Raw genomic sequence first — 27,549 nt, forward strand, 5'->3', positions numbered from 1 at the left:
TTGGTACCAGCTTATAAGGGTATCTGTAGTGCAAGGGGCAGTAAACTCTCAAATTCTCAGGGTGCAATCCATACCAGTGTGGGGTGGTGTCATCACTTACCCTGCAATTTTGGGTGCCTCTCAATGGTTTGCTCTTGTAGCTCCCAATATGGACTGCTCACAAACAGCCAAATAGCATGCAGGTCACAGTGTGAGTGTCTGTGTATAGTTACAACTCTGGTCTAGCAACTCTTATCCCAGCAGCCTGTCGGCAACGCACCAGCCCCACGCTGGCTTCCAGCAGCCTTGGTTACTACCCTCAGGGTGATCCCAACACATTCCCAGTCCTGAATTTTCCCCCAAAAAATGTGTCTTGCATTGTCCATCTCTCTCCTGGCAGTTCAGATATTAAAAGTCTGTTGTGCCTGTAAGGGGTCAATATACTATTTTAACTGGAGTTACCCAAACAGTTCAGTTTTAATACAACACTGGATTAGTTTTGAGTTAAAAAATAAATAAACAATAACTAAAACAAGTTTATTTATTGTGAGTATAGGTAATATAGTCAGAAATGGTTACAAGAGAAATAAAGATACAATACTTTCCATTAGCTGCAACTTAAACTAGACATGGTTCAAGGTAAAATTCTTACCACAGGTTCCGAGCAACACTGATGACCAAATTTTCAGGTCAGGATCTCTCACATAACCACATGGCTGGGTCCTTTGTTTTCTTAGGTGAAAGAGACTGAGAGAAAGAGAGGTGATTGGGTGTTTTTGCCCCCCACTTTTATACTCCAGTAATCCTTTGGAATGCATTTTTCTGACAGTTATCCCTAGATAAAGTTACTTCCTGTTGTGAGGAAGAAGGCATGGAGTCTCCTGGTGAAAGAGGTTCTGTGTGGTTGTTTGCTAAAATGCTGATCACTTTGCTCTGCCCCCTTTTGCTGTCAAAGACTGAGTGCCCATCAACTTTGACATGTGGCTAGAGGTTTCCATTGTCTTTGATAAACCAGTTTACCCACTCCCCAAACCTGTCTGGTAAACACACTGAGTCATAATTTCAGTTTATGTTCATAACTCTTAATACACATTTTGTATATACATTTCACCATGATATTACTGACCAGTGAATTATTAGTTTTCAAATGATACCTTACCTGGCGTATTTTGTACAGTGGTGTATAGGGTGTGAATACAGGTTTCAAGGTTCCTTCCCCATTCTGAACTCTAGGGTACAGATGTGGGGACCTGCATGAAAACCCCCTAAGCTTATTTTTACCAGCTTAGGTTAAAACTTCCCCAAGGTACAAACTATTTTACCTTTTGCCCTTGGACATTATTGCTGTCACCACCAAGCATCTAACAGATACATAACAGGGAAAGAGCCTGCTTGGAAACGTCTTTCCCCCCAAAATCCTCCCCAAACCCTACACCTCCTTTCCCGGGGAAGGCTTGATAAAAATCCTCACCAATTTGCATAGGTGAACACAGACCCAAACCCTTGGATCTTAAGATCCAGGTTCTTAAAAGAAGAATTTTAATTGAAGAAAAAAAGTAAAAGAATCACCTCTGTAAAATCAGGATGGTAAATACTTTACAGGGTAATCAGATTCAAAACATAGAGAATCCCTCTAGGCAAAACCTTAAGTTACAAAAAGACACAAAAACAGGAATATACATTCCATTCAGCACAGCTATTTTATCAGCCATTTAAACAAAACAGAATCTAACGCATATCTACCTAGATTACTTACTAAATTCTAAGACTCCATTCCTTTTTTGTTCCTGGCAAAAGCATCACACAGACAGAGAGAGCCTTTGTTTCTCCCCCTCCCCCTCCAGCTTTGAAAATATCTTGTCTCTTCATTGGTCATTTTGGTCAGGTGCCAGTGAGGTTATCCTAGCTTTACAGGTGAAAGGGTTTTTCCTCTGGCCAGGAGGGATTTTAAAGGTGTTTACCCTTCCCTTTATATTTATGACAACAGGGGTGCCTTCATTCATATTCTCAATGATCTTCCTTCTCTTGACCTTGTCAGAGACTTAACTGTTTTCCATAATTATTTGGCATGAGCTCACCAAGTGGAATAATCAACCTCTCCACTGGGTCTGGGTGAACTGCCCAAAAACCATTTCATTTTTAACTTTATATCTGTCACAGTCTTTGTCTCACTAACAGATTTTAAAACCTGCCTAACAGCCAGCATTGCATCTCAAAAGAAACACCGCAGGGGCAGATGTCTCCATTGGATGGCTACCTGTAAAAGGTATAGATCCACTATCTCTTAACCTACTAATCTCTCTGTCAATTACAGGGCTATGGGGTTTGGAACATGTGTTAATAACATCATCCAGGAAAATCTTATAACTTCACATACAATGTTGCCACACATATTTTACCAGGGAAATAATGACCAGCAAATAATGAGTTTTCCAATGATACCTTACAAGGTATATGTAATACAAGTATTGTTACAATAATGTGTAGGTTGTGTATACAGGGATATATTCTGTCACATCTTCCCCCCCTTACAAAGCTACGGTAAGGTTAGCCACCAACTAACCTGTAGGCAACAGGTCAGGCTTTATCTTTTTACATAGATCTGTGATTGCAGATACAATGTCACTGAACCCAGACACAAACCTTCTGTAAAAGTTTACCAGCCTATGAAAGATGTGGACCTGTTTTTTGGTTTGGGGTACAGGTCAGTTTATAAGGGCTTCTACTTTTAAGGGATATGGGAATATTTAAACACCCCCTATCCAGTGTCCCAAATAAGGAACTTTGGCTGCTCCAGTTTTACACTTAGAGACGTTTATGGTTCGGCTTGCTTCTTTGAGCTTTGACAGCATAATTTTAAGTGTTTTTTTGTGATCAGCCCAAGTGTTGCTAAATGCTGGGATGTCACCACATTCGCCTTTGCAAAGCTCTGCAAACCATTTAACACTTGGTTGACCAGCCTCTGAAAGGTGGCTCCTGCATTAATTAACTCAAATGGTAACATTGTGAACTCATAGCAGTCAATATCAGTGATGAAAGCAGATTTTTTCTGTGCATCCTTATCTAAAGGAATTTGCCAGTAACCTCTAGTTAAATCAAAAGAGCCAAGATATTTAGCTTTGCTTAAAATATCCAGCATATCATCAGTTCTAGACATGGAATACACATCTAGTACTATGACAGCACTGAGTTTTCTATAATCAACACAAAAGCTTACCGTGTTGTGTTTCTTAGGGACCAAGACCACAGGTGAAGCACAAGAGCTGTTACACTCTTTTATTCTCCTAGGTCTAACATGGTTTGTATTTCTGTAAGAATTTGTTCCTGCACCTTTTCACTGACCCTGTACGGTCTGCTGGGAGGTGACTGTGGTCCTTCTATAATAATTTTATGAGTTAGCAAGTATGTCTTCCCTGGCTTATTAGAAAATGCTTCTTTGTGCTCTTGCAGCACAGACAACACCTCTGAACTTTCAACTGGTGTTGTCACACTGCAAATATCAGTGCTTTCCATAGTTGACAGAGTAACAGCCGTGTTAGTCTGTATTCGCAAAAAGAAAAGGAGTACTTGTGGCACCTTAGAGACTAACCAATTTATTTGAGCATGAGCTTTTGTGAGCTCACGAAAGCTCATGCTCAAATAAATTGGTTAGTCTCTAAGGTGCCACAAGTACTCCTTTTCTTTTTCCATAGTTGAGTCAGTTTGGCATTCAGCCTTGAAATCAATCAAAATCTCCTTCTACACATTAAATCATGGCTTGCATTTTGGAAGGCTGTTTGTGGGAGCTGTTTCACTAAGGCATTGTAAGGCAGACAAGGCCTTACAGGGCAGGGGTGACACAGTCTGCCACTGGTCTTGACTGTTCCATAGCAAGTCACACCCATCACTTACACCATTTCTACCATGGCATATCTGTTGACTTCATTTGCATTTCCCCTGGAGGGATGGCCATGCTCTTAGTACCTCTGAAGTACTTGGGTAAGGGGATTTAAGTTAAGGACTAGGCCTTAAATTAAGAATAGCCTACTCCATTTAGAGATATTGGATTTCAAAGCAGGACAACCTTTTTATGGGCGTTGGTCTAAACGTAGGCCTTGTCTGCTCTGGCAAAAATGGGACCTGTAAATCACCACTGGTGTCGTTCCACTGGTAGTAAAAGCAAAGACAGTAAACTCAGTAGTGTAGTGTCATGCTCAGAAAGTTCAGCCATCATTTTTTATAAACCTGCTCTGCATCTTCAGAGGCAATCCAACTTTCTATAAAATTAGGATCTGCTCAGCAAAAACTTAATTTCTTATAAATGCTAAGGAATGCGAATTCCATACATCAGTTTAGGCTGAAATCTGGGGAGGGCAATCTCCTGATTTAAATGGAATGAAGTATAGTCTTAAAACGCTTTGACATCACAGCCCAGATGCAGATGCATGGCACTCAGTCCAGGGAATAGAGAAGGGGTACTAAAAATTTTAAGTTTCAGAGTAGCAGCCATGTTAGTCTGTATCCGCAAAAAGAAAATGAAGACTTGTGGCACCTTAGAGACTGTCAAATTTATTTGATGAAGTGAGGTGTAGCTCATGAAAGCTTATGCTCAAATAAATTTGTTAGTCTCTAAGGTGCCACAAGTATTCCTTTTATTTTTGTAGAAATTTTAAGATTTTCTTTTGGCTTTCAAACTTTTTACATAGCCTAATACAATTATTCCTTAATGTTAACTTTTCAAAATATTCATGGTTAGTGTTTTTTCTGTGAATAAATTTTACAAATTGTTTCAGAAATGTCTTTGCTTTGCAAAAATTTAAGAGAGAGCTTACTTGGCAGGAAAAAAGAATAAAAAACGTTGAGCAATGATTGTTGATACCACCTACTATGTTAGTAAGGAAAGGGGGAAAACAAGCATTAAGAACTGGTGTCTGCACTACAGAAAATATTTAAAAGACCTTGTGTTTGTGGTTCAGTTGGTACTACATCCAAAACTTCTCTTTTCAGTTGTTTACAACTTTCTCAGATTTTTACTTCTGAGGATGAAGTGTATGGGTCTGTCCAGTGGTGTGTATGGACTCTTTTAAACCATACTAAAAGTCTGTTTTTCATTTCTGAGTAATCTCGCCATGGACAGAAAGCAGATTTCAATTGTGAAAATTTTAGCAGATTCTGTCTTGCACATGAGTTAAAAACTATTTTGTTTTAAAACTCCATATTTGGTAATTCCTGAATAAGGAATATGTTTTGCTTTGTTTACAGAAATCTAGTTTTGAATTAATGAAGTTAAAGATGTTTAAAAATATCATTCAGAGCGTGAACAGTATATTTCCCTAACTTCAGAAACATGCTGAAATGTGGTGCTCAGATTTTTTGCATTTGCATTTTTGAATGGTAGGGAAAGGATACTTCACCTTAAATTTATTGGCAGAACCAGAGGCAGCTTTAGCAAATGGCAAACAGTAAATTTACATCTGAGGCAAATTCACAATTTTGTCCAGGGAGTAAAATTTCTATCTAATCCACGGTTATACATTTAGATGTTTTGTCAACATGCTTTTATTTGTTTAAATCTCATCTGAAGAAAAGGAAGCCTCTTTTTTTTTAAATCTTTTGATCTGTGTGATGGTAGAACTTACAAATGGCTGATATTTGTATTAAAGAGATATAGCTAAATTTTGAAAATTAGCCTCCATGCACTGCCTTGATATAAAAGATACAGAAAATACTTTACAGAATAAGAGAACTAGAAATTTTTGGTTGTTCAGAAGGATGTAGGAAGCCAGATCTGTATTGCAAGGATGAAAAGGACATTACACAGAGTTCTTCTGCAGCATGCACACACTATGCGGAAGGGAACAGAGAAATAGTGGTTGATTAACTTGTAATGTCAAATATACAAAAATATTATACACTTCAGCTAAAGGGGACCTGAGCACTAAAGCAACTGAGACAGAATTTTGACTTCACATTAAGGCTAATAAATACAGACAGGGCAGTTATAAGAATAGTTACAAGACAAAGTATTTTATAAAATTAGTTAAGTACTCATCAGTAAAAATAGGTAGGACAGAACCATGATCTCAAAGTAGGGGATAGGTCTTGGAAGGCTTCCTGCTCTGCTTTAATCTAAAAATTTCCCGTGTTCTTAAAGCTGGAAGGTACTTCAGTTATGCACCCTACAATCAGAGGAAAGAGTTTCCTCTCTGTTAGATAAGAACAAAAGGCCATACTGGGTCAGACCAAAGATCCATCCAGCCCAGTATCCTGTCTACCGACAGTGGCCAATACCAGGTGCCCCAGAGGGAGTGAATCTAACAGGTAATGATCTAGTGATCTGTCTCCTGCCATCCATCTCCACCCTCTGACAAAACAGAGGCTAGGGACACCATCCTGGCTAATAGCCATTAATGGACTTAACCTCCATGAATTTATCCAGTTCTCTTTTAAACCCTGTTATAGTCCTAGCCTTCACAACCTTCTCAGGCAAGGAGTTCCACAGGTTGACTGTGCGCTGAGTGAAGAAGAACTTCCTTTTATTTGTTTTAAACCTGCTACCCATTATTTTCATTTGGTGGCCCCTAGTTCTTATATTATGGGAACAAGTAAATAACTTTTCCTTATTCACTTTCTCCACACCACTCAAGATTTTATATACCTCTATCATATCCTCTCTTGGTCTCCTCTTTTCCAAGCTGAAAAGTCCTAGCCTCTTTAATCTCTCCTCATATGGAATCCGTTCCAAACCCCTAATCATTTTAGTTCCCTTTTCTGAAACTTTTCTAATGCCAGTATATCTTTTTTGAGATGAGGGGACCACATCCGTACATAGTATTCAAGATCTGAGCATACCATGGATTTATATAAGGGCAATAAGATATTCATCTTATTCTCTATCTCCTTTTTTTAATGATTCCTAACATCCTGTTTGCTTTTTTGACTGCCGCTGCACACTGCATGGACGTCTTCAGAGAACCATCCCTGATGACTCCAAGAACTTTTTCCTGATTAGTTGTAGCTAAATTAGCCCCCATCATATCGTACGTATAGTTGGGGTTATTTTTTCCAATGTGCATTACTTTACATTTATCCCCATTAAATTTCATTTGCCATTTTGTTGCCCAATCACTTAGTTTTGTTAGATCTTTTTGAAGTTCTTCACTGTCTGCTTTGGTCTTAACTATCTTGAGCAGTTTAGTATCATCTGCAAACTTTGCCACCTCACTGTTTACCTCTTTCTCCAGATCATTTATGAATAAGTTGAATAGGATTGTCCTAGGACTGACCCTTGGGGAACGCCACCAGTTACCCGTCTCCATTCTGAAAATTTACCACTTATTCCTACCATTTTTCCCTGTCTTTTAACCAGTTCTCAATCCATGAAAGGATCTTCCCTCTTATCCCATGATAACTTAATTTACATAAAAGCCTTTGGTGAAGGACCTTGTCAAAGGCTTTCTGGAAATCTAAGTACACTATGTCCACTGGATCCCCCTTGTCCACATGTTTGTTGACCCCCTCAAAGAACTCTAACAGATTAGTAAGACATTATCTCCCTTTACAGAAACCATGTTGACTTTTGCGCAACAATTTATGTTCTTCTATGTGTCTTACAATTTTATTCTTTACTATTGTTTCAACTAATTTGCCCGCTACTGATGTTAGACTTACCGGTCTGTAATTGCCAGGATCACCTCTAGAGCCCTTCTTAAATATTGGCATTACATTAGCTATCTTCCAGTCATTGGGTACAGTTGCTGATTTAAAGGACAGGTTACAAACCATAGTTAATAGTTCCGCAATTTCACATTTGAGTTCTTTTAGAACTCTTGGGTGAATGCCATCTGGTCCCAATGACTTGTTACTGTTAAGTTTCTCAATTAATTCCAAAACCTCCTCTAGTGACACTGCCTACCTGGCCCTGCGCGTGTAACTGGTAGCATTTCTGAGAATGCCACCATAGAGGTCCTGGATTTCAGTCTCTTTCCTAGCAGGCTAAATTTGGCCTCCAGGCCTTCTCTCCTACCCTTCCCTATGTCACTGGTACCTATATGTACCACGACCACTGGCTCCTCCCCAGCACTACACATAAGTCTATCTAGATGCCTCGAGAGATCCGCAACCTTCGCACCAGACAGACAAGTCACCATATTGTTTTCCCGGTCATCACAAACCCAGCTATCTATGTTTCTAATGATCGAATCTCCCTTTACTAACATCTACCTTTTCCTAATGACTGGAGTTCCCTCCCCCAGAGAGGTAACCTCAGTGTGAGAGGATACCACAACATCATCTAGAAGGAGGGTCCCAGCTATGGGAAGGGTTCCCTCTGTTCCCACCATCTGCTCTCCTTCTCTGGGCCTTTCATCCTCCTTAACAGTGCAGGGATTGTCTGACCAGAATCCACAACCCTGGCTTCCAAAGCCCGTACACAGTCTCTGAGGGCCAGGAGCTCCTTGCACTGAATGCACACATACGCCACCTGCCCCCAGGACAGGTAATCATGGTACACTGAGTACAATAAACAGGATAGCCCCCACTCTGCTGCTGGGCTTCTACCTGCATTTTCTCCTACAGCTACCTAGGTTAAAGATAGGGTTTTTGTTTAAATCAAGACGTTTTGATTATAGATTAGTTTAAAGGTTTTAAAGAACAGCAAGTGTACCTCGCCCCCTTCCCACACTCCCTCTCAAAACTCCCTGTTAGCAGTCCCTGGTTGCTTGCTCACTGCTTTATAAAGCCCTGGCCTTATTGATAGCCCCGCCTGCTAACTAAGGCTCAGCCAATGAACAGAGGCTTCTAGATTTCAAACCTTGTTTAGAAGCTCACAGCTTCCAACTGCGAGCCACAGCACGCAGTCCTTCAAACAAACAAACAGACAGACAGACAAACACAAGCTCAGCACACAGCAAGTAACCCCCAAACACAAACACACACTACAGTCAGCCACTTACCCCAAGGGTCCCATATTTGCTCCTCCTTCACCGGGAGAGCTCCCTCTTGAAACTCCCTGTTAGCGGAGATATGGGACCAAATCCTGATAATTTCACTCGCAAGGGTGATGTCATTGATGAGACTACTTGTGTGAGCTGGGTGAACAGGATTTGAACCATGATGTTGTTATGTCACGTAGTTATATAGTTGTCCAACATGTTTTCCATCATGAATAAGTTTAGACTAAGAAAGACTGCCCATATCCATGAGTTAAGAACCGTATACTAAAATCTGAAAAATAAACAGGTGTTGTAATGTGTTGATCTGAGAAAACATATTTATTCCCATAGATGAGAGAGAGATGTTATGTTTGCAAGTACAGTGCTCATCAATTATGTCCTTCAGATATGTGTTTAAAATTTGAGAAGACAGACAGAAACAATGTGGCACAAGGCTCTGATTGAAGATCAGTCCTGGTCCTAAATGTACATTGATTTTCTGTTGCCCTGAATTCTGCAAACTCCTGGATATTTGCAGCTTCTTTTTAAAGGATGTTGCTCATGTTAAGGCACAACAAAGTCAATTAGAAATTGTTTTCTTTATGTAGATAGTATTCAGCTCCCATAGCACAACATCGGTTTACGCTGGCCGCATAGAGCAGGGTGCTATATCTAAAGATGTTACAGCATATTAGTATTCAAGATAATCCATGAACAGGGAAAAACTGATAAAGGCTATCTCTTTTAAAATCTCTACCTTGTTTACACCTACTGAGTTCTATGCCAGTGGTACAGTGTAACTAAAATTCTATGACATCAGCCCATCAAATGAGCCATCTTCTGCCTCCTGTGACAGACCAAGACCAGTGGGGTACAGGACTCTGGTAGAAGGCAAATATAGTGGCCACTGGATGAATAGTTTTCTGTTCCCTGAGAGACCAGAGCAGGGGTGCACTAGAGCAATCAGGAACCTGGTAGAACCAATTAAGACACCTGCAGCCAATTAAGAACATACTAGAATCAATTATGGCAGACAGCCTAATCAGGACACCTGGTTTAAAAAGGACCTCCCATCAGTTAGTAGAGGGCATGCAAGGAGTGAGAAGGCATGCTGCAAGAGGACTGAGAAGTACAGGCGTGATCAGGCTTCAGGAGGAAGATCCTGTGGTGAGGATAAAGAAGGTGCTGGGGGGAGGCCATGGGGAAGTAGCCCAGGGAGTTGTAGCTGTCATGCAGCTGATACAGGAGACGTAGACAGCTGCTATCCACAGGGCCCTTGGCTAGAACCTGGTGTCGGAGGCCGGCCCAGGTACCTCCCATCCCCACAACTCCTGATCGGACACAGGAGGAGTTGACCTGGTCTGTGAGCAACACCAGAAGGGAAGGTCTAATTTGGAAAGGTATCTGGCCTGTCCCCGACCCACTAGGTGGGACAATAGAGACTGCAGGGATTATTCTCCATTTCCCCCATGCTGGCCAGTGATGAGGTTAGCTGAGTGAACGGCAGGTTTGAGCCTCTAGCAGAAGCGGCCAAACTGAGAGCTGCACTCTGAGGTGAGCAAATCCACCAAAAAGCACAGGACCCACCAAGGCAGAGGAAGAACTTTGTCACGCTCCTCAGAGATCTTGATTAGTTGCATAAAGCAAGTAGGACAAGGATGCAGTTTTGCTCCTTCACTGGAAGATGAGAAGCTGCTTGTCATAACACTAGCATTGTCATCGAGACAGGATAGTTTTCAGTTCAGGTGTCAAGCAGCACAAGTTGATCAGGATGTCAACAATACACACTGTGCTTTGTCCCCTCCAGGTGAAGACAAGATTGTTTTCAATACCAGCAGTAAGATGAGTAATAATAGGGATTTAAAATATTTTTAAATAAATGTGTGTCATTGTCTTCCCCAAAATTATGCTTCAGACAGAAAACATCAATGTGATCTTGATACAGGCAATAAAAGACTTCCTCAAATAAAAGAGAGTTGAGTATTAAGTACCTCTGGGCTTCTTCACTCTGGGTCATTTCCTCGATGGCTAACTCTGGAGATTGCTGTGGGTTTCCTTTTTCTTCTCCAGATAATTTGTGAAAGAACTGCAGGTGGTGGTAGAGCCAAGTAAACTTTTGCTAGTAGGATTTGGCAGTCATTTGAAATGTCCAAAGGCCTATGCAGTTGGTTGTGTCCTTCCAGAGCATTCAATACCATAAAAATTTTAAACCAGAAAATCTTGACGTGATGTAAAATTTTCTTTAAAAGAAAAGGAGTACTTGTGGCACCTTAGAGACTAACCAATTTATTTGAGCATGAGCTTTCGTGAGCTACAGCTCACTTCATCGGATGCATACCGTGGAAACTGCAGCAGACTTTATATACACACAGAGAATATGAAACAATACCTCCTCCCACCCCACTGTAAGCTATTACCAGCAGGACAGTGGGATGGGAGGAGGTATTGTTTCATATTCTCTGTGTGTATATAAAGTCTGCTGCAGTTTCCACGGTATGCATCCGATGAAGTGAGCTGTAGCTCACGAAAGCTCATGCTCAAATAAATTGGTTAGTCTCTAAGGTGCCACAAGTACTCCTTTTCTTTTTGCGAATACAGACTAACACGGCTGTTACTCTGAAAATTTTCTTTGAACAAGAAAATCGGCTCCCCCAAAAAGGAAACACTTCAAATAAAATAAAAATTATATGAATGTCAGAAAATTAATATATCTAACCAGGAAATGCACATCACTTAGAGATTAAATTTATCTTATTTTAGGAATTCAGACCACAATGAATAATCTTAACACACAAGGCAGCCCTTCTGATAATGATGAAAAACAATATGCTGACACTCATTGCAAAGGCATTGACTACCTTCCTGGAGCTTCGTTGCCTATTATCTATGATTCATCAATTGCAGGCACCAAAACAGTAGATCCACCTGCAGGGTTTTAAATACAAGTGCACACACTTTCCCAAATCAATTCAGCTCTGTTCTAAACCTGGCTCTAATAAATCACTAACAGTTTGGAAAAAGTGAAAGACACTATGGAACTATATTTTTTGCAAGCAACGTTTTGTGTCACCAACAATCTTTTCCTTTTTTAGAGGATTAGGAGAATATCATACTAACATTCACTTTTTCACAATTAATAGAAAAATATACTTAATGCCTTGTGTATATATATAATGATCATAAAATTGAATCCTAATGCATAAATATAGAATACATTGCAGTCTGTTCAACTGCTATGCTGGATTTTGAGGGTGCAAGAATTTTTTAGGGGGGTTTTCTACAGTAATGAAGAGATTTTTCTACTCTGTTGGCATGGACAGGCATGGTTCAGATAAACGTCCCACTCTTTTCAGTTCATGCTAGTATTACACGCACATACACGCACATACAATTGTGAAGGTAAAAATAAGAGTCCAGGCCCATATACAGTGTGACTGTGTGTCTTCGTTGACTCTCTGTAGGTTCTCAGGATAAAGATTTTACTCTTGCAAGACCCTGGGAGATACACAGGAATGTGGTGCCTGCCTATCAACTTCCTAGGGTAGATGGAATCTTGGCCCCATTGAAGTCAGTGGGAGTTTTGACACTGATTTCAGTGGAGACAGGATTTCACCCTTAATGTCCAAGTTAGTTTTGTGATGGCAGTCTGTGTTGTGCACCTTTTATCTGCAAAGCTATGCTCCTGTGTGGCATGTATTCACAGATCCCGTACTCTTGTCCCCATGACTCTGTTAATCATTTGAACTCCACCCAATCTCTGATTGTAGGTGTAGATTTCAATTATATTGTTAAAGCTTGCTGATTACAGTACTGGTTCCCTGGTGAAGTTATTAAATCAGATTTTTAATAACTTCTATAATTGGACTGGAATAACCCAAATGTTTGGTCCTAGATTTGAGTTCAGAGAGCATTATAAACTATGTATTATTTCTTTCCTGCTTTTTTTTTTTGATAGTGTGGAGCAAAGTGCCAACAACAACAAAATGGTTTTGGAACATAGGTGAATTCTCTGTTTTAGTGTTCATAGATTATAAAGCCAGAAAGGACCACACTATGATCATAGTCTAACTTCCTGTATAACATAGGCCATAGGACCTAGCTGAATTGCTTCCTTTTTGAACTAGAACATATCTTTTAGAAAAACATACAATTGTGATTTTAAAATTGCCAGTGATGGAAAATCCACACAAACTTTAGTAAGTTGTTACAATGGTTAATTACCCTTACTGAAAAATGTGCAACTTTTTTCCAGTCTGAGTATGTCTAGCTTCAACTTCCAGCCATTGGCTCCTGTTTGCTAGACTGAAAAGCCTGTTATCAAATTTTTGTTCCCCATGTTAGGTTCTTATAGACTGTGATCAAGTCACTCCTTACCTTCTCATTGTTTAGCTAAATAGATTGCGCTTCTTGAGTCTGTCATTTAAGGCATGTTTTCCGTTCTTTGAATCATTTTCATGGCTCTTCTCTGAACTATCTCCAAGTTATTAAATCCTTCTTGAATTATGGACCAGAACGGGAACCAGTATTCCAGCAGCAATTGTACCAGTACCAAATACAGAGGACCTATAACCTCCTTACTCCCTCTCAAGATTCCCCTGTTTATACATATACGGATTGCCTTTGTTCTTTGGCTATAATAACATACTGGGAGCTCATGTTCAACTGATTATCCACCGTGACCCAACAAGTCTTTTTTAGAGTCATCACTTCCAAGGATAGAGTTCCTCACCCTCTAAGTATGTCCTACATTCTTTATTTTTAGATGCATAACTTTATATTTGGCTGTATTAAAAATCATATTTTTTGCTTGTGCTCACTTTTCCAATCGATCCAGATTACGCTGTGTCAGTGACCTGTCCTCTTCATTCTTTTTCAACGCTCCCAATCTTTGTGTCTCCTGCGAAATTTATCAGCGGTGATTCTTATAAATGAACTGAAGAAAACATAAAATGTTTAATAGCATCAGAAAACTGATCCCTGCAGAACCCCACTAGAAATACACCTGCTCAATGGTGTGTCCCTATTTACAATTAGCCAGTTTTCAATCCACTTAACATGTGCTGTGTTAATTTTATATTGTTCTAGGTTTTTATTCAAAATGTTGTGTGGTACCATTTCAAATGCATTGCAGAAGTCTAAGTATTTTATATCACCACTATTATCTTTATCCAGTAAATTTGTAATCTCAAAAAATATTGAGATAGTTTGATGGGATCTATTTTTCATAAACCATTGGCATTAGTTATTTTATTCTCCTTTAATTATTTATGAATCAAGTCCTGTATCAGCAGTTCCATTATTTTTCCAGAGATCAGTGTCAGCTGACAGGCCTATAATTACTCTGGTTGTCCTGTTTAACCTTTCTGTGTATTGGCACAACACTAGCTTTCTTCCAGTCTTCTGGAACTTCATCAGTGTTCCAAGACTTCTTGAAAATCAATATTAATGATTTTGCTCATGAATCACTTAACGGATTCTCTACATATTTTCTGCCTCAAATCTAACCTGCTAATTTTGAGGCCAGTGTGGTTTTTTTTCTTTTTTATAGTGTGGAGCAAAAATTAGGCTTATAATAGAAACTCAGTTGTAACCTTACTCTGGAGCAACTAACACTACTTCATAAGAAAGCAGAACAATGATACTTCTTTACGATGAGAGCAAGAAGTCTTTAAACCATGCTTTGAGGACTTCAGACAGATGTTATGGGTGTACTACAGGAGTGGGTGGGTGAAGCTCTTTAGCCTGCAGTATCCAGGAGGTTAAACTAGATGATCATAATGATCCCTTCAGGTCTTTAAGTCTATGAGTCTACAAACACCATTTTGTTCCATGCTACTTTAGCTTATGTTAAACACTTACTGTATCTGTGTGAGTAAGAAGATAACATCCATTTCTGGATTGTAAATTATTATTAAAATGTAATTCACCACATGCTGCATGGCACATATGTCAGTTCACAATGCACTGTACATAGTTGACTTGAAACACTTATCTGCTCACTACCTTTCTGAGTGTTATATTTGACAATATTGCTAATGTCTAAGGGCTTGTCTACATGGCAAGTTAGTGCACGCTGTTGATTTACACCACGCTAACTCCCTGTGTAGACAAGCCCTAAGTAGCATAGTTTCACTATCTAAATAGTTTAGCTTGATATTGTATTAACACCTAAACTAAAAACTGCTGGATTTAGATGTAAAATTGGCTTAAATGAAGGAAAATAATGGCAGGTATTCCAGCTTTCCCAAGTAGTTCTGCCAATTCACCTGTCCTGATGTGCAACATCCTGATTATTGCTGTGATCACCACCTCTGAACATTCCCTTGCTAATGAATACCTCGTAATAATATTGCTCAGTGTTTCTAACTAACGGTGTGCAAAATATTCATACCAAATGTCAAACTAGAAAGTCACAGCTGTATCCTTTTCATAAGGAATTAAAAAAAAAATTCAGAAAATAAGCTGTGATCTAATCCTTGTTTTGAACATTGGCCTATAAAGATGTAAGACAATACATTTAACCCACTCTGCTTCCTAGCATCCAAACAATTGGTTTTTTATCAGTTAAGTTCTGCAGCACTGAGAGAAAATAGAAACTGTTTATCCAGAAAATCTTGTAAACAAGAGCCAAAAAAAGACTGTTGTGCTCTGTATGTTTCAGTTAAATGGCACCATTATCACAATTCAGGTAGTGAAAGTCCTAAATGTATCCCCACATTTTTGCTAATCATGTGTTCGAAGAGACTCCAGACTGTAGTAGTGGCCATGTTCCAAATCATAATGTTTTGTACATTGTCCAAGTTGTTTAAGGAAATTTGCAGAGCACCTGGCTGCATCCACCTCATTATTATTACTAATCATGTTTATTACAATAATGCCTAGGGGCCAACCAAGAATGAGGGCCTATTGAGCTAGGACCAGTACAAACACAGAATAGCACATAGTCCCTGTCCCAAAGTGTACATGAAAAAGCAATCTGGTTCTTAAAAGAAGAATTTTAATTAAAGAAAAAGTAAAAGAATCACCTCTGTAAAATCAGGTTGGTAAATACCTCACAGGGTAATCAGATTCAAAACAGAGAATCCCTCTCGGCAAAACCTTATGTAACCCTTCTGCCCATCAGAGTTGGCAGCAACAAGGGTCGGGTTCAGTATCTAGGGGATCCATTCCAATAACACAATGCAAACTGGCTTGATCCCCCACCCAGTGACCTGGGACAAATATATACCACTCTTGCTGGGCGCCTCAAAGAGGCAACACTTCCCCTCTCGCAAGCACAGAGTCTGAGTGTAGCAAAAAGCCTTTTAATAACAGAGAGAAACAATGTGGCATTATGTTGGGGAAACACCACCAGCAGGATTCATAACACAACCCATGAGCAAAAAAACCCACCTCAAGCAAATTGGGGCATGCCCCTTTCCCTTTGGTTCTTGAGTCCAACAACCCCAAATCACCCAAAGTCCCAAAAGTCCAATGACGCAAAAGTCTCTGTCCCTGGTCAGGGCAGCCCCAGAGTTCGAAAGTTTATCTGCAGAGCTTTACCTCCCAACCTGGGTGGAGATGGGGGTGGGGGTAAGAGGCACCTTACATGATCTGAAGCTGACCGCCCCACAGCTCCATAGGGCTCCGCTCCACTCCGCCCCGCCAGCCGCCCCACAAACTTCTTCGCTCAGCTCCGCTCTGCAGCCCACAAGCAGCTCCCGCTGTCCCACGAACTGCTCCACCAGCCAGTCCACAAACTGCTCCGCGTCTCACCAGCAGCTCCCGCCGTCCTATGAACTGCTCCACAATATATCTTCAGGCTCCCCCACTACTTAACACAACGCTCAGTGATTTCATCTCTTAGTCAGTTCAGCTCTTTGGTGAATTCAGCTTGTAGTAGGGGAGCCTCAATGCTGGTGCACTATTAGCCCAAAGTGAGCTCAGCAGCCTGTAACTAGACTTCTAATGAAATCAAGATTAGCTCTGATATTCCACAGTGGAGAGAGGAGGAAGTGCAATTAGCATGTAATGCCCTCACCAAGGGGCCCATGCCACCACGTATTAATACTTGTCCCCAGCCTCTCTCAACTCACACAGTTTTGGAACCCATGACCCTTGCCTAGCGAGTGCTACTTAGATGATGGTGAGTCCCTCCATCATAACAAAAGGCCAAGTACAGTTCCAAGCACAGTTCCCATAATCAGGGTAATAACAATTTATTCTTCCTGCCCCAATAACAGAGACACTGGGGATCCCACAGCAGCCAAAGTGACCATTTGGGCAGCTATGGCCTCATTCTAGGCGGGGTGGGTGTGCCTATGCAAATGAGATCGACCCCTGAAGTTCTTTTCCACGACTTGCCACACCTCACCACCAGATGTCAGGGCGGAGCTCATCCTGACACTGCTTACACTTAAATTACAAAAAGACACAAACACAAGAATATACATTCTATTCAGCACAACTATTTTTACCAGCCATTAAACAAACGGATTTCTAGCTATATTGCTTACTAACTTTTTACAGGAGTTCTGAAGAACATTCCTGATCTGTTCCCGGCACAAGCATCACACAGACAGACAGAACCTTTGTTCCCCGCCCCCCCCCTTCCAGCTTTGAAAGTATCTTGTCTCCTCATTGGTCATTTTGGTAAGGTGCCAGCGAGGTTATCTTAGCTTCTTAACCCTTTATAGGTGAAAGAGTTTTGCTTCTGGTCAGGAGGGATTTTATAGTTCTGTATACAGAAAGGTGGTTACCCTTCTCTTTATATTTATGACAGAAGAGGTCTTGTGCCATCATTATGAAAGGTTTATATCACACACATTCAGAAAACATATCTAAAATGCAGTGGTTAGAAAGCAAATTCGGACCTGAGACACACACACCTCCATTGTATTTAATGCCATTTTAAGCTGTTTAATTTCTTCCTGATAATCTACCTAATAAGTATTTGTAGCTGTTTAGCTTTCTGACTTCTGTGGTATTTGACTCTCTCAAATATTCACACACGGAAGATAAAACTTATTTTTCTTGGAACAAAAGAAAGGATTTCTTGGAAATTCTCTGGTCTTCAGTTTTATATCCTTCCTTCTTTCTTTACTCAGGCAAACTGCTTTTGATTTTGCAGACAGTTTGTCTGTTTAATGATTAAAGGACAGTTTCTCATGCTGATATGGAAATTAAACAAGACTATGTAAGTGCTACTCAGTATGAATTAGGGTTGCTGTTTCTGGCCCAATGCAAGAAATCAGGAATTGGACCCTTTTAGGACTTAGTAAATCTTTACAAGAATACATTTATGAATTGCAAATATGCTGTGGTAACATGAACTAATTTTTTCTCTAATATTAATAATATAGATTAAGATGAATGTATTATATTTTGGCAAACACGACATTTTACAACTGATGAAAAAGCATGCATTTTTCCCTAAACAAATTGAAATATTTTGTAAAGATTTATAAATCTCCATAAAGAGACCAATTTTTACTGTGTCTGGCTGAGTATAGGGTATAAATGACATTTCTTACTGCTGTAAAGACCTTGGTGATTTTCATATTAAGACATCCCAAAGACTTGAAAACTGCTAATGTTTGACTTCCTGTTTCAATGAACTATAAAAAAACCTGGTCCCTTGTGAGAAAAATATGTTTATTTTGAAACATTGGAGAGCAATTTGCTTACCAAAAGAAAAAGTGAAAGAAACCAAAACTTAAATTTTAATGAAATCTGGCAAAGTAAAAGATACTTTTTTGATATTTACAATTAATTTCACAGAAATGTTTGTTTAATCAGACAGTGTGGTTAATCACACAGGTGAAATTGAAAGTTACTACCACTGAATGATAGTGTAAAAGTTAATAAATTCAGCTCATAATCATTATGCTCATGGTAGTTATAATAATTTACTGTCCATACCAAATCTTTATAAGCATTGTAATTAAATATAAAATGCACATTAGAATTATAATGAGTAATTAGGGCAACATAACTAATATGCATAAAAGTCCCAGAGCTCATTAAAATGTTAAAAGACAAAACCTGTTCTAGCTAGAATTTTTGCATATTTTCTGTAGCTGTCTGAATGCCTGTGTACCTTGTGCATTGTTCTTCCTGTTCTTTTATAAATTATGCATTAAAAAACATACTGAAAATCTTTGGTAGAGCAGATTCAGTATTACCTTAACCGGTTTCCAGTTGGAACATGAGATGCAGAATCTCATTTCTAATGATATCCCACCAGCATAAAGGCCTGATTTATCAAAAATGGGATAGTGCACTTCAGATGCATGTAATCTGAGCAGGAGCAAATTATGGAACAAAGAAATATCAACATAAATAGCAAAAAATTCATCTCCACTCTTTGTTTAATTTATTTGTTGTTTAAGCACAGGAGAAGACTGCAATGTGCAATGAACAGGCAGCATTACTGTAAGAAGAGACTTTCCTAGCCAAGTGAATTATGATCCATCCAATCATTTTACTAAAATGAAACCAAACAGGTCTGTGACAAATGCTTTTCAAAAAGGATTTTTTCTACTTTACTGTTCATTAAGGGATACACTCTGTCCGTGCTGCACATATCTAACTTTAAGTGTTGTAGGAGTTATACATACACACTAAGGAGACAATAGATGCATGAGCCTCTACTACTAAGCACATGTGATGTTCATGCTCAATTGTGATTGTGATGTTGGGAGCCTTTGTTTAGCACAATGTGCAATCTGATTGTGCCCCAGCCCAGGTTCACACGTCATCCAAAGTAAGGTTTAGTACTAGGTGTAGTTCTCCACACTGACTACTAGTAAATCTCAGGCCCTCTGCATGCCTGCCCCCTTCCTTGCAAGAGTGCATGGCAAAAAATGGGTAGGAAGTGAGTGGTGAATGGGAGACCATAGGGGTTTATGCAAGCACTAAACGACTAATTCTCATCACAAGCCTTAATTTGGCAACTAGGCAATAACTTCAAAGCCATACATCAGCACTGTCATTGATACAGGATCAAGGTCCTGTCCTGTTTGTCACTGTTATGCTTATTTGTGCAATACCACATCTGTCTTGTGCAGTACAGGATAAGAGAGGCACATAGTCGAATTCTGCCTGCCTTCAACCCTATGCACTACCACTGTCAGTGATTAATTTTCAAGACGATTACACAGCAGGGGTCAGTACGGAATTTGGCCTCACTACATGTGATCATAAAAATGGGCACATCATTGCATTTTTCCCAAAATATGATATGCAGTTTTAAAACTGACTTCATTCTCAATTAGTGGAAGTTATTGAACTCTATTTCTACCAGTAATATAATTATTCCTATAGAATATAATTGAAATAGCCAATGCAGCCTAAAAAAGTACACATTCCTCGAACCCCTCCTCAAAATAACTGACATCACCAGAATATGTGATGGTGTTGGTTACTGGAAAGTTTTGTCTCTTATTTAGCAAGACCTGCACAATTCATCATGCAATTGTAAAACTCATGGCAATAAAAACTTTACAGCACCCTTCATCCTTACTTACTCACTTCTTAAGTTCAGCCTACCGAGGGGTCAGTCCTATAAAACTGTCATTGATATATTTTTTGTTTTACTATTTGAATGCTTGATGCTGGTTGTACCAGCGAGTTCTGACTGTCTCCAGCTACCGCCTTCTAGTCAGGCAGCTATGTGTTGGGATTTCTCAAGGGTCAATCAGGGCTGAACAGTTTTACTGCTCTTATCCACTCTGCTTTAGTGATAAACTTAAAAGTTCATCAATAAGGCCCTAGGTTTTTGTTTGTTTTTTTGCTGGAAATTAATCATATATGTAAGTTTCTTTGAAATCCCATTCACTTATGTACAGAGTAAAAGCTGAACATGTATTCACATACTTTGCTGAGTAAGGATGTACCTGAATCATGACCTAAGGGAGGGAGGGTACATCTGTAAGTTGAATCACAAAAGCTACATGCTAGAACTGATGCATATACCAGTGATATAGAATCCCCTTTTTCTTCATATTGTTACTTCATCTAAATGTTAATCATATTCTTTTACAATATATATATTTTAGCAGGGAATAAACTAATTTCATTATTATAACACATGAGTGATTAAAAATTCTTGTGGAATATCACTATTATTTTTATTTTCATTTACTGTAAGGAAAGTATTAGCTATTCAGTTAGTGTTTTTTCTTGTCACAGGAGTCAGAGCAACAGAATGTTTCAGGACAATGAGCAATGTCTAGGACTATCGACTTCTAAAAGCTCAGACTTTAATAAACTCAGAGAACTAATAGCTAAGGTCCCATTGGAAGACAATCTAAGGCGAAAATGTGTTCAGGAGAGCTGGCAGTTTCTCAGAGGCAATATTAAAGGCACAACAGCAAACTATCCTGATGCAAACGAAAGATAGGAAGAATAGCAAGAGATCAATATGGCTGCATCAGGAGCTCTTTAATGACCTGAAAATCAAAAAAAAAAAAAATCATGGACAAATTGCTAAGGATGAGTATAAAAGAATAGTACAGACATGTAAGGACAAAATCAGAAAGGCTAAGGCACAAACTGAGTTTCACCTAGCAAGCAACATAAAAGGCAATAAGAAGAGGTTCTATAAAGACAAAGAGAAAGACAAAGGAAAGTGTAGGCCCTCGAGGTAACAAAGAAGGAGAGCTAATGGACAACATCAAGAAAGCTGAAATGTATAATGCTTATACCTAGGGAGGTGGTGGAATCTCCTTTTTTTTTTTAAGGTTTTTAAGGTCAGGCTTGACAAAGTCCTGGCTGGGATGATTTAGCTGGGGATTGGTCCTGCTTTGAGCAGGGGGTTGGACTAGATGACTCCTGAGGTCCCTTCCAACCCTGATATTCTATGATTCTATGATTTTGCTTCAGTCTTCACTAAAAAGGGTAATTGTAACTAGATGTTTAACACAATTTATAATAATTGCACATATTGCAATAGGTTACCTGCCATTTGGGAGTGACCATTGGGATGTATTTATTTATTTTCAGTTTCCTAACCTGTGGCTATATAAAATTTCAGCAGTTAGTAAGGGAGGGAACACAGCAAAATGTTACTGAGGGCAGCTGGACTTTCCTAACAGAGAGAAAAAGAGGGATCATCTCTGAGAGAAGTTAATAGGCAGCAGGAAAAGTGCTTGAGAAGGAAAGTGAGTTAAACGAAAAAAATAGGAAATATTTCTCTAAAAATACTAGCGGGATTTTAACTCCTGGTTTTAACTTCTCAGCATGAGCCTGGTGGAACACCCCAGTTGCTAAAGGTTTCTTGTTTTTACTCTTGACTGAAGCGGTAGCAGCATAGAGTATGACCAAACCCCCTGCGATCACAAGCCACCCGGGCCACTTATGAATGTTGTTCTCTGAATGTGCCATTGAGAGGTGTGAGAATCCTGTAAGGTGGTATCTTCAGAGAATCAGAATATAAGAAAGGCATCCACAGTTGACTTAAATACAAACTGATTTAAAAGGAGAAATATGCAGAAGCAGTTGGTGGTGTTCAGCTGAGGAAGTAGATGTCTGCTTTTTGTGTAACTGAGGGAAGTTAGGTAAGGGGTTTAGGGGTAACAAACAGATATCGTATTTAAACTGTTTTCATTTGGTTGAGTACAACAGAAAAGAAGTTGGGAGTTTGTTTATTGTCATCAATCTGGAATTTGGTCTGGATTCTGACCCCAACTCCAGTCCTTTTACACTGCTGTGATGGCATATATGGTCCTTACAGGGGATGCAACAGGCCCAGGGGAAATCCCTCTGCACAGTAGCAGTTTCAGGCTTATGTAAGCACTATGCTGCCTCACCTTACATGCCTTGGCGTGGGGGTGGGAGTGGGTGAATTAGAGATAGGAGAGGTTATGCTCATAGTGTTTCATGCTACGGCAATGCTAAGCTGCAGGACAACCCAAGAAACCCAGATACAGCTTCCAAAAAATAGAGTCATCCTGAAAGCTGCTTTAACTTATGCCAGGAGCTATTTCAGTTTCCCTGGTAGCCCAGAATTGGGGCAGCACAAAGGTGGCATTTGCCCCCAGTCTCAGAGTGCACCTTCTGTGCTGCATCTCTCAGCAGAGACAGTACAGATTCTAGTCCCATGAGGGTTACTAGTTTTCACTACACATATTAGTATGCTTTTCTGTAAAAATGTGGTCCTGATTTTAAATCATGGTAATAGTGCATGTAAATTGAGAACGCCTTTTTATTGCACAGTTGAAAATCTTGTCACTACCAATTAAAGAGAATGGACTGATTCATTCACGCTCTGTTATCACGGGGAAGAGACAATTGGAGAGAGTGGTTATGGCTGCTGAAATTAAAGGAGAGAAAAGATCTTTTGGTGGCCTTCTGAAGCCAGTTCACAGTGTGCTATGTATTGGTATGGAAAATCATACATTCTGTTCAATCCCATCTAAAATTTTACTCTCCTGTGTGTTTTTATTAGACGCAGGGCTACATCCTTATATTTCTAGCATCCAGGTTTTCTCTTCCCAGACTCCAAATTAATATAAAATTGGATGAGCTCTCTCACATCTCTGGAATACTAATTAATAGTTAATATTTTAATAAATGGAAGCCCAGCGAGATTGTGTTCAAAGTCACACAGGAAGTCAGTGACAGAGTCATTAACAGAACCCAGTCTTCCCAGTCCTGTACTTTAAACACACCATGCTGTCAAACTACAGTGTCTAACTGCCTTTAAGGTCCAAAGATCTGGGACAATATATGGGATTGTGACACAGAGGCTCATTTCTGGTTCACTGCTTTATGTCAGTAGCTCCTCTCAGGCCTGACATGCTCACTATACTTCACACACTGTGTCATGATATTTATATAAAAGGTGACATGTAATATATGGTTTGAAATCTAATAACTCACTGATCATTAATATTCTTATGTGATATATGTAAATATATTTAAACCAGATATGTCGAGGGAGTGAGTAAATTGGTTTGCCCTAGACAAAGGAATGTGCTTTTGCTTCTCTGGTTAGCCCGGTCTTCAGGCAGAGACAGTGAAGGCCCATTTACATTTTAGCTAAACAAAGCTATCAAGCTAACAAGAGGCCGAGGAGACTGTTTCCAGCAGCAAAGAGAAACTTTATGGGGAGGGGGTCTGAACCTCAAGTGATATGCAATTGACTCAACCAATTATATACCGTATAACTGTATTATCAAAGTTTTATCGAGTGAGATGTTGTATGATAGCCTATGATACCCTGGTGATTAATATCTTTGTAAAATGTATGTATTAACACTATATGAGGAATTATGGATTGCACTGATATTAAGCTTTCCAGTATGTGTCCAAACTGAGGGAAAACAAGTGTTTCCCAGGGAGGAGGGAATGTCACAGGTGTTTACCTGTCTCCTATGTAAATTAAGCATGGTAAAATCAAAACAATGGAATCTCCATTTACATATAGAGGGATGAGAAGCCCCCAGGAAGGGGAAAAAACAGCATGAGGTCACCCTGCCACTTGAAATAAGCTCACTGAACTTTGGAACATATAAGCAGAGCCAGAAAGCCGTTTTAGCATCCATCACTAGAGCGACACAAGGGTACAGAGCTCTTGAAAGCTGAGAAAGCTGGGTCCTTCACCCAAGACTGGGGGGCAGCAGTTGAAATCTCTGTATAGGTGAGAAACCTGCTTAGGAAAAGATATTTCACCTAGGAAGACAAGGGAAGCCAGCACCTTGTACTTCCATAGAAGTTCCTGACTGAGGGAAAGTCAGCCATGGCTGGAAAGAAGATGGTGAGAGAAATGATCTTGACCAAAGCCTGTACGTTGCTAGATTAATGTTAGACTTTTAGATGCATGTTTTCACTTTTGTTTGCTTGTAATCCTTTCTAATGTTACTCTTCTTACTTGGTATCACTTAAGCTATGCGCTATTTTTAATACATTTGTTTTATTTTTACTATAAACCAACTCAGTGCTCTGTTTCAAAGGAAGGGTGTATTTACCTCAGTTAAGTTAATACACTGTATTGTGCTTTTGTCTCTTTAAAGGCACAATGAACCATATTATTTCTCTGACCTGTCCAGGAGAGGGCTGGACATTGCAGAGCACATGGTTTGGGAGAAATGTAGGGCTGGGAGTGTGTTGGAGTCATCTTGCTGGTTGTAACCGAGGCTGGTGGAAGTCCGAGTAGGGCTGTAGACAGGCTGCTGGGGTCAGAGCTGCTGAATCAGGGCTGTCTAGAACAAAAACACTCAAGGTGTGACCTGCATGCTACACTAGCTCGGAGCATCCCAGGCTGGAAGCTACAGCAGCAAAGCATTGGGTTACAGGGCAGTGACACAACCCCTTGGAGGTCTCGATTGCACCCCCCCCAAACCCTGTGACAGGGACTCAGTCCAATTGTCATTGAAGTCAGTGGAGAGACAGACTCCCAGTGACTTCAGTAATAGCTGGATCATGCCCTTCACTGGCAATAATTCTTGCCAGGTAAAGTGTCCTTCTAAATATTTGTGAATATACTTAGGGCTAATTTCTGCGTTAGTCACTGTATAGGCTATTTTAAGGGTCTACAGAAGTGGATACTGCATACTAATGCTTGTTTCCAGACATTTTATTTTGGTACATCATAATTCTACTTCATGTACTTTTAACGAGATTCACATATTTTTGTTTGTACTTAGTCATGTCCCTGTTGGCACATAAAATAGCATTATGAAACTGACCATCCTATGTAAAGAACTTCCTCATGAACCTTCTGTTTAATATAGATGTTCCTTTTTTTGCAGTACTCGGCTTTCATAAAAGATTATGGCCTCTTAAAATGACAAGCTTAAAGATGAGTGTTGTTATGAAAAAGAATGGAGGGAGGAGTCATTTCACCTATATATATAACTAGTTTAAAGCAACATCTGGAAAATTGCTTGAAAAACATGAATGGAGTTTTATTTATAAGTTGTATGGGGTTTTTTTTCTGTTTTTAAATATAATTTATATGCATCATAAAATGCTATGAAAATATAAAAAAAGTCTAAGAAGGCGGCAATTGCTTATCTGTTCATGTTTTCCCTTTGTTAAACTATTTCCTGTGCAATTTTGTGGTGTTTAAGGTTGGATTTTCCTGAAAAATTGAGAAATTGGCAATCACTTATCTAGATTAGATTAGATTAGGATGCAACATTTATGTGTATAGTGAATTATGGGAAAAATCAGACTTATTATATAGTTGTGAAAGTGAGTTCTACCTTTAATATGTACAGTCCACATTTTACACTCTTTTGGTTTAATCCTGAATTCCTTAGACAGGTGAAAATCTTAGCAGAGTCTGTGGGCATTGTGTCATCTTATGCATTTAGGGCCTGGCAGAGTCTTTCTAGTTTTCGATGGGGTTTGTAGAAGTCCCTTAAGGATCAGGTATATTTATAGGTACATACTGTCTTTGGTAAGAAATTGAAATATTTTTGAATAATTCCTAGTGCAACATGCAGTGGGCACTTGTTTGTTACTAACACAGGATTATATGTTTGTTGCCTGAGACACACAGCTAAATAAAAGCTGTATATTATATTCTACTTTCAGGGATAACTTCTTTCATATCCAATTTGAGAAATGTGGTTAACTGTGAGTAGTCCTGTCACAAAAATCAAATAGGAAAGTGTTGATCCATCAGACATGAAAGTGACTTCAAGCATCTTGTAGAAGAAATGAAAAAAAAATCTTTAGTGATTTTTCTTTTAAAATTTGCGCTTCAATTTTTTTTCCAGTCGCCCCCACAATTCAGGAACTTAAATCCAGTGGTGGGATGCTAGGAAGTAATGGACTGATAAGATGTGAAAGTGCAGGAGTTCCTGCTCCAGTCTTTGAGTGGTACAAAGGAGAGAGAAAGTAAGTAGCCTGCATGTATTTATTGTATATGTTATACACTGATACCAGTCTAATGCTGTTCTGCACATTATAAGCCTTGTGTTATAAAGAGAGGCATCAGTGGAGTTTGGTGTAGTACTAATGTTCAGTTGATTTACAGTAGAAAAATTATAATGAAGAAACAGAATACTGACAGGGCTTAACTTCTAAGATTGGGTCCATTGATGTGTAAAGAAGCATTTAAAAGATGGGCCTGATTTTAGATTGTGGGCCTAATATTTGATTCCCAATCCAGTCTCCAAAGTCTTTTCAGTTTTCCAGTGTACTTGTACTCACATGCAAACAGATCAGATGTTTCAGCACATCTGAGGAATACCTGGTATATCTTAATGACACTGCATTGAACATTGGAGTGCTCCCTACTAAACCCAATGCCTGGGTATCAGACATAGAGCAGGAGCCAAGTTGTGTGTACAAATCAAAGTGACTGAAAGAAACAATCCCAGCAGCATGGGAGCCCTGAGAATCCCTCCCCCCTACTCAGAAGGTGAGAAGGAAGGCACTACTGGGACGAGACATCATCACAGCCTCTCTGGAGAATGAGGGATGAAAGCCTCCTCTCTCTCGCAGAAACCAAGTGAAACATTGGAAGAGCCCTCTCCCAGCATTAGGATGAGATGAGAAAAAGGCCAAAATTCCATCCAGCAATGAGAAGGAAAAGATTATGCACTATTGTCAGATACTATGGTAATGGAGGCTATATAAGTGCCTAAGATGGATAGAAAAAAAATCACAAAAAATGGGAAATTTTTACTATCATAACAGTAGTTACAGACAACTTCCGTTTTGA

The 27,549-nt window shown here is 39.5% G+C and overlaps 1 protein-coding gene across 2 annotated transcripts in view; it reads left to right on the forward strand.

The window, feature by feature from the left end:
• NEGR1 (neuronal growth regulator 1) overlaps nt 1–27,549 on the forward strand; it is a 598,170-nt gene that overhangs the window by 454,379 nt on the left and 116,242 nt on the right. For both annotated transcript variants that reach the window (XM_077824070.1, XM_077824072.1), the window contains exon 5: nt 26,600–26,720. In XM_077824070.1, the coding sequence (XP_077680196.1) occupies nt 26,600–26,720 (121 nt within the window). The remainder of the gene's footprint in view (nt 1–26,599; nt 26,721–27,549) is intronic.

This window comes from Eretmochelys imbricata, chromosome 8, assembly GCF_965152235.1.
Source record: "Eretmochelys imbricata isolate rEreImb1 chromosome 8, rEreImb1.hap1, whole genome shotgun sequence".
Taxonomy (NCBI): Eukaryota; Metazoa; Chordata; order Testudines; family Cheloniidae; genus Eretmochelys; species Eretmochelys imbricata.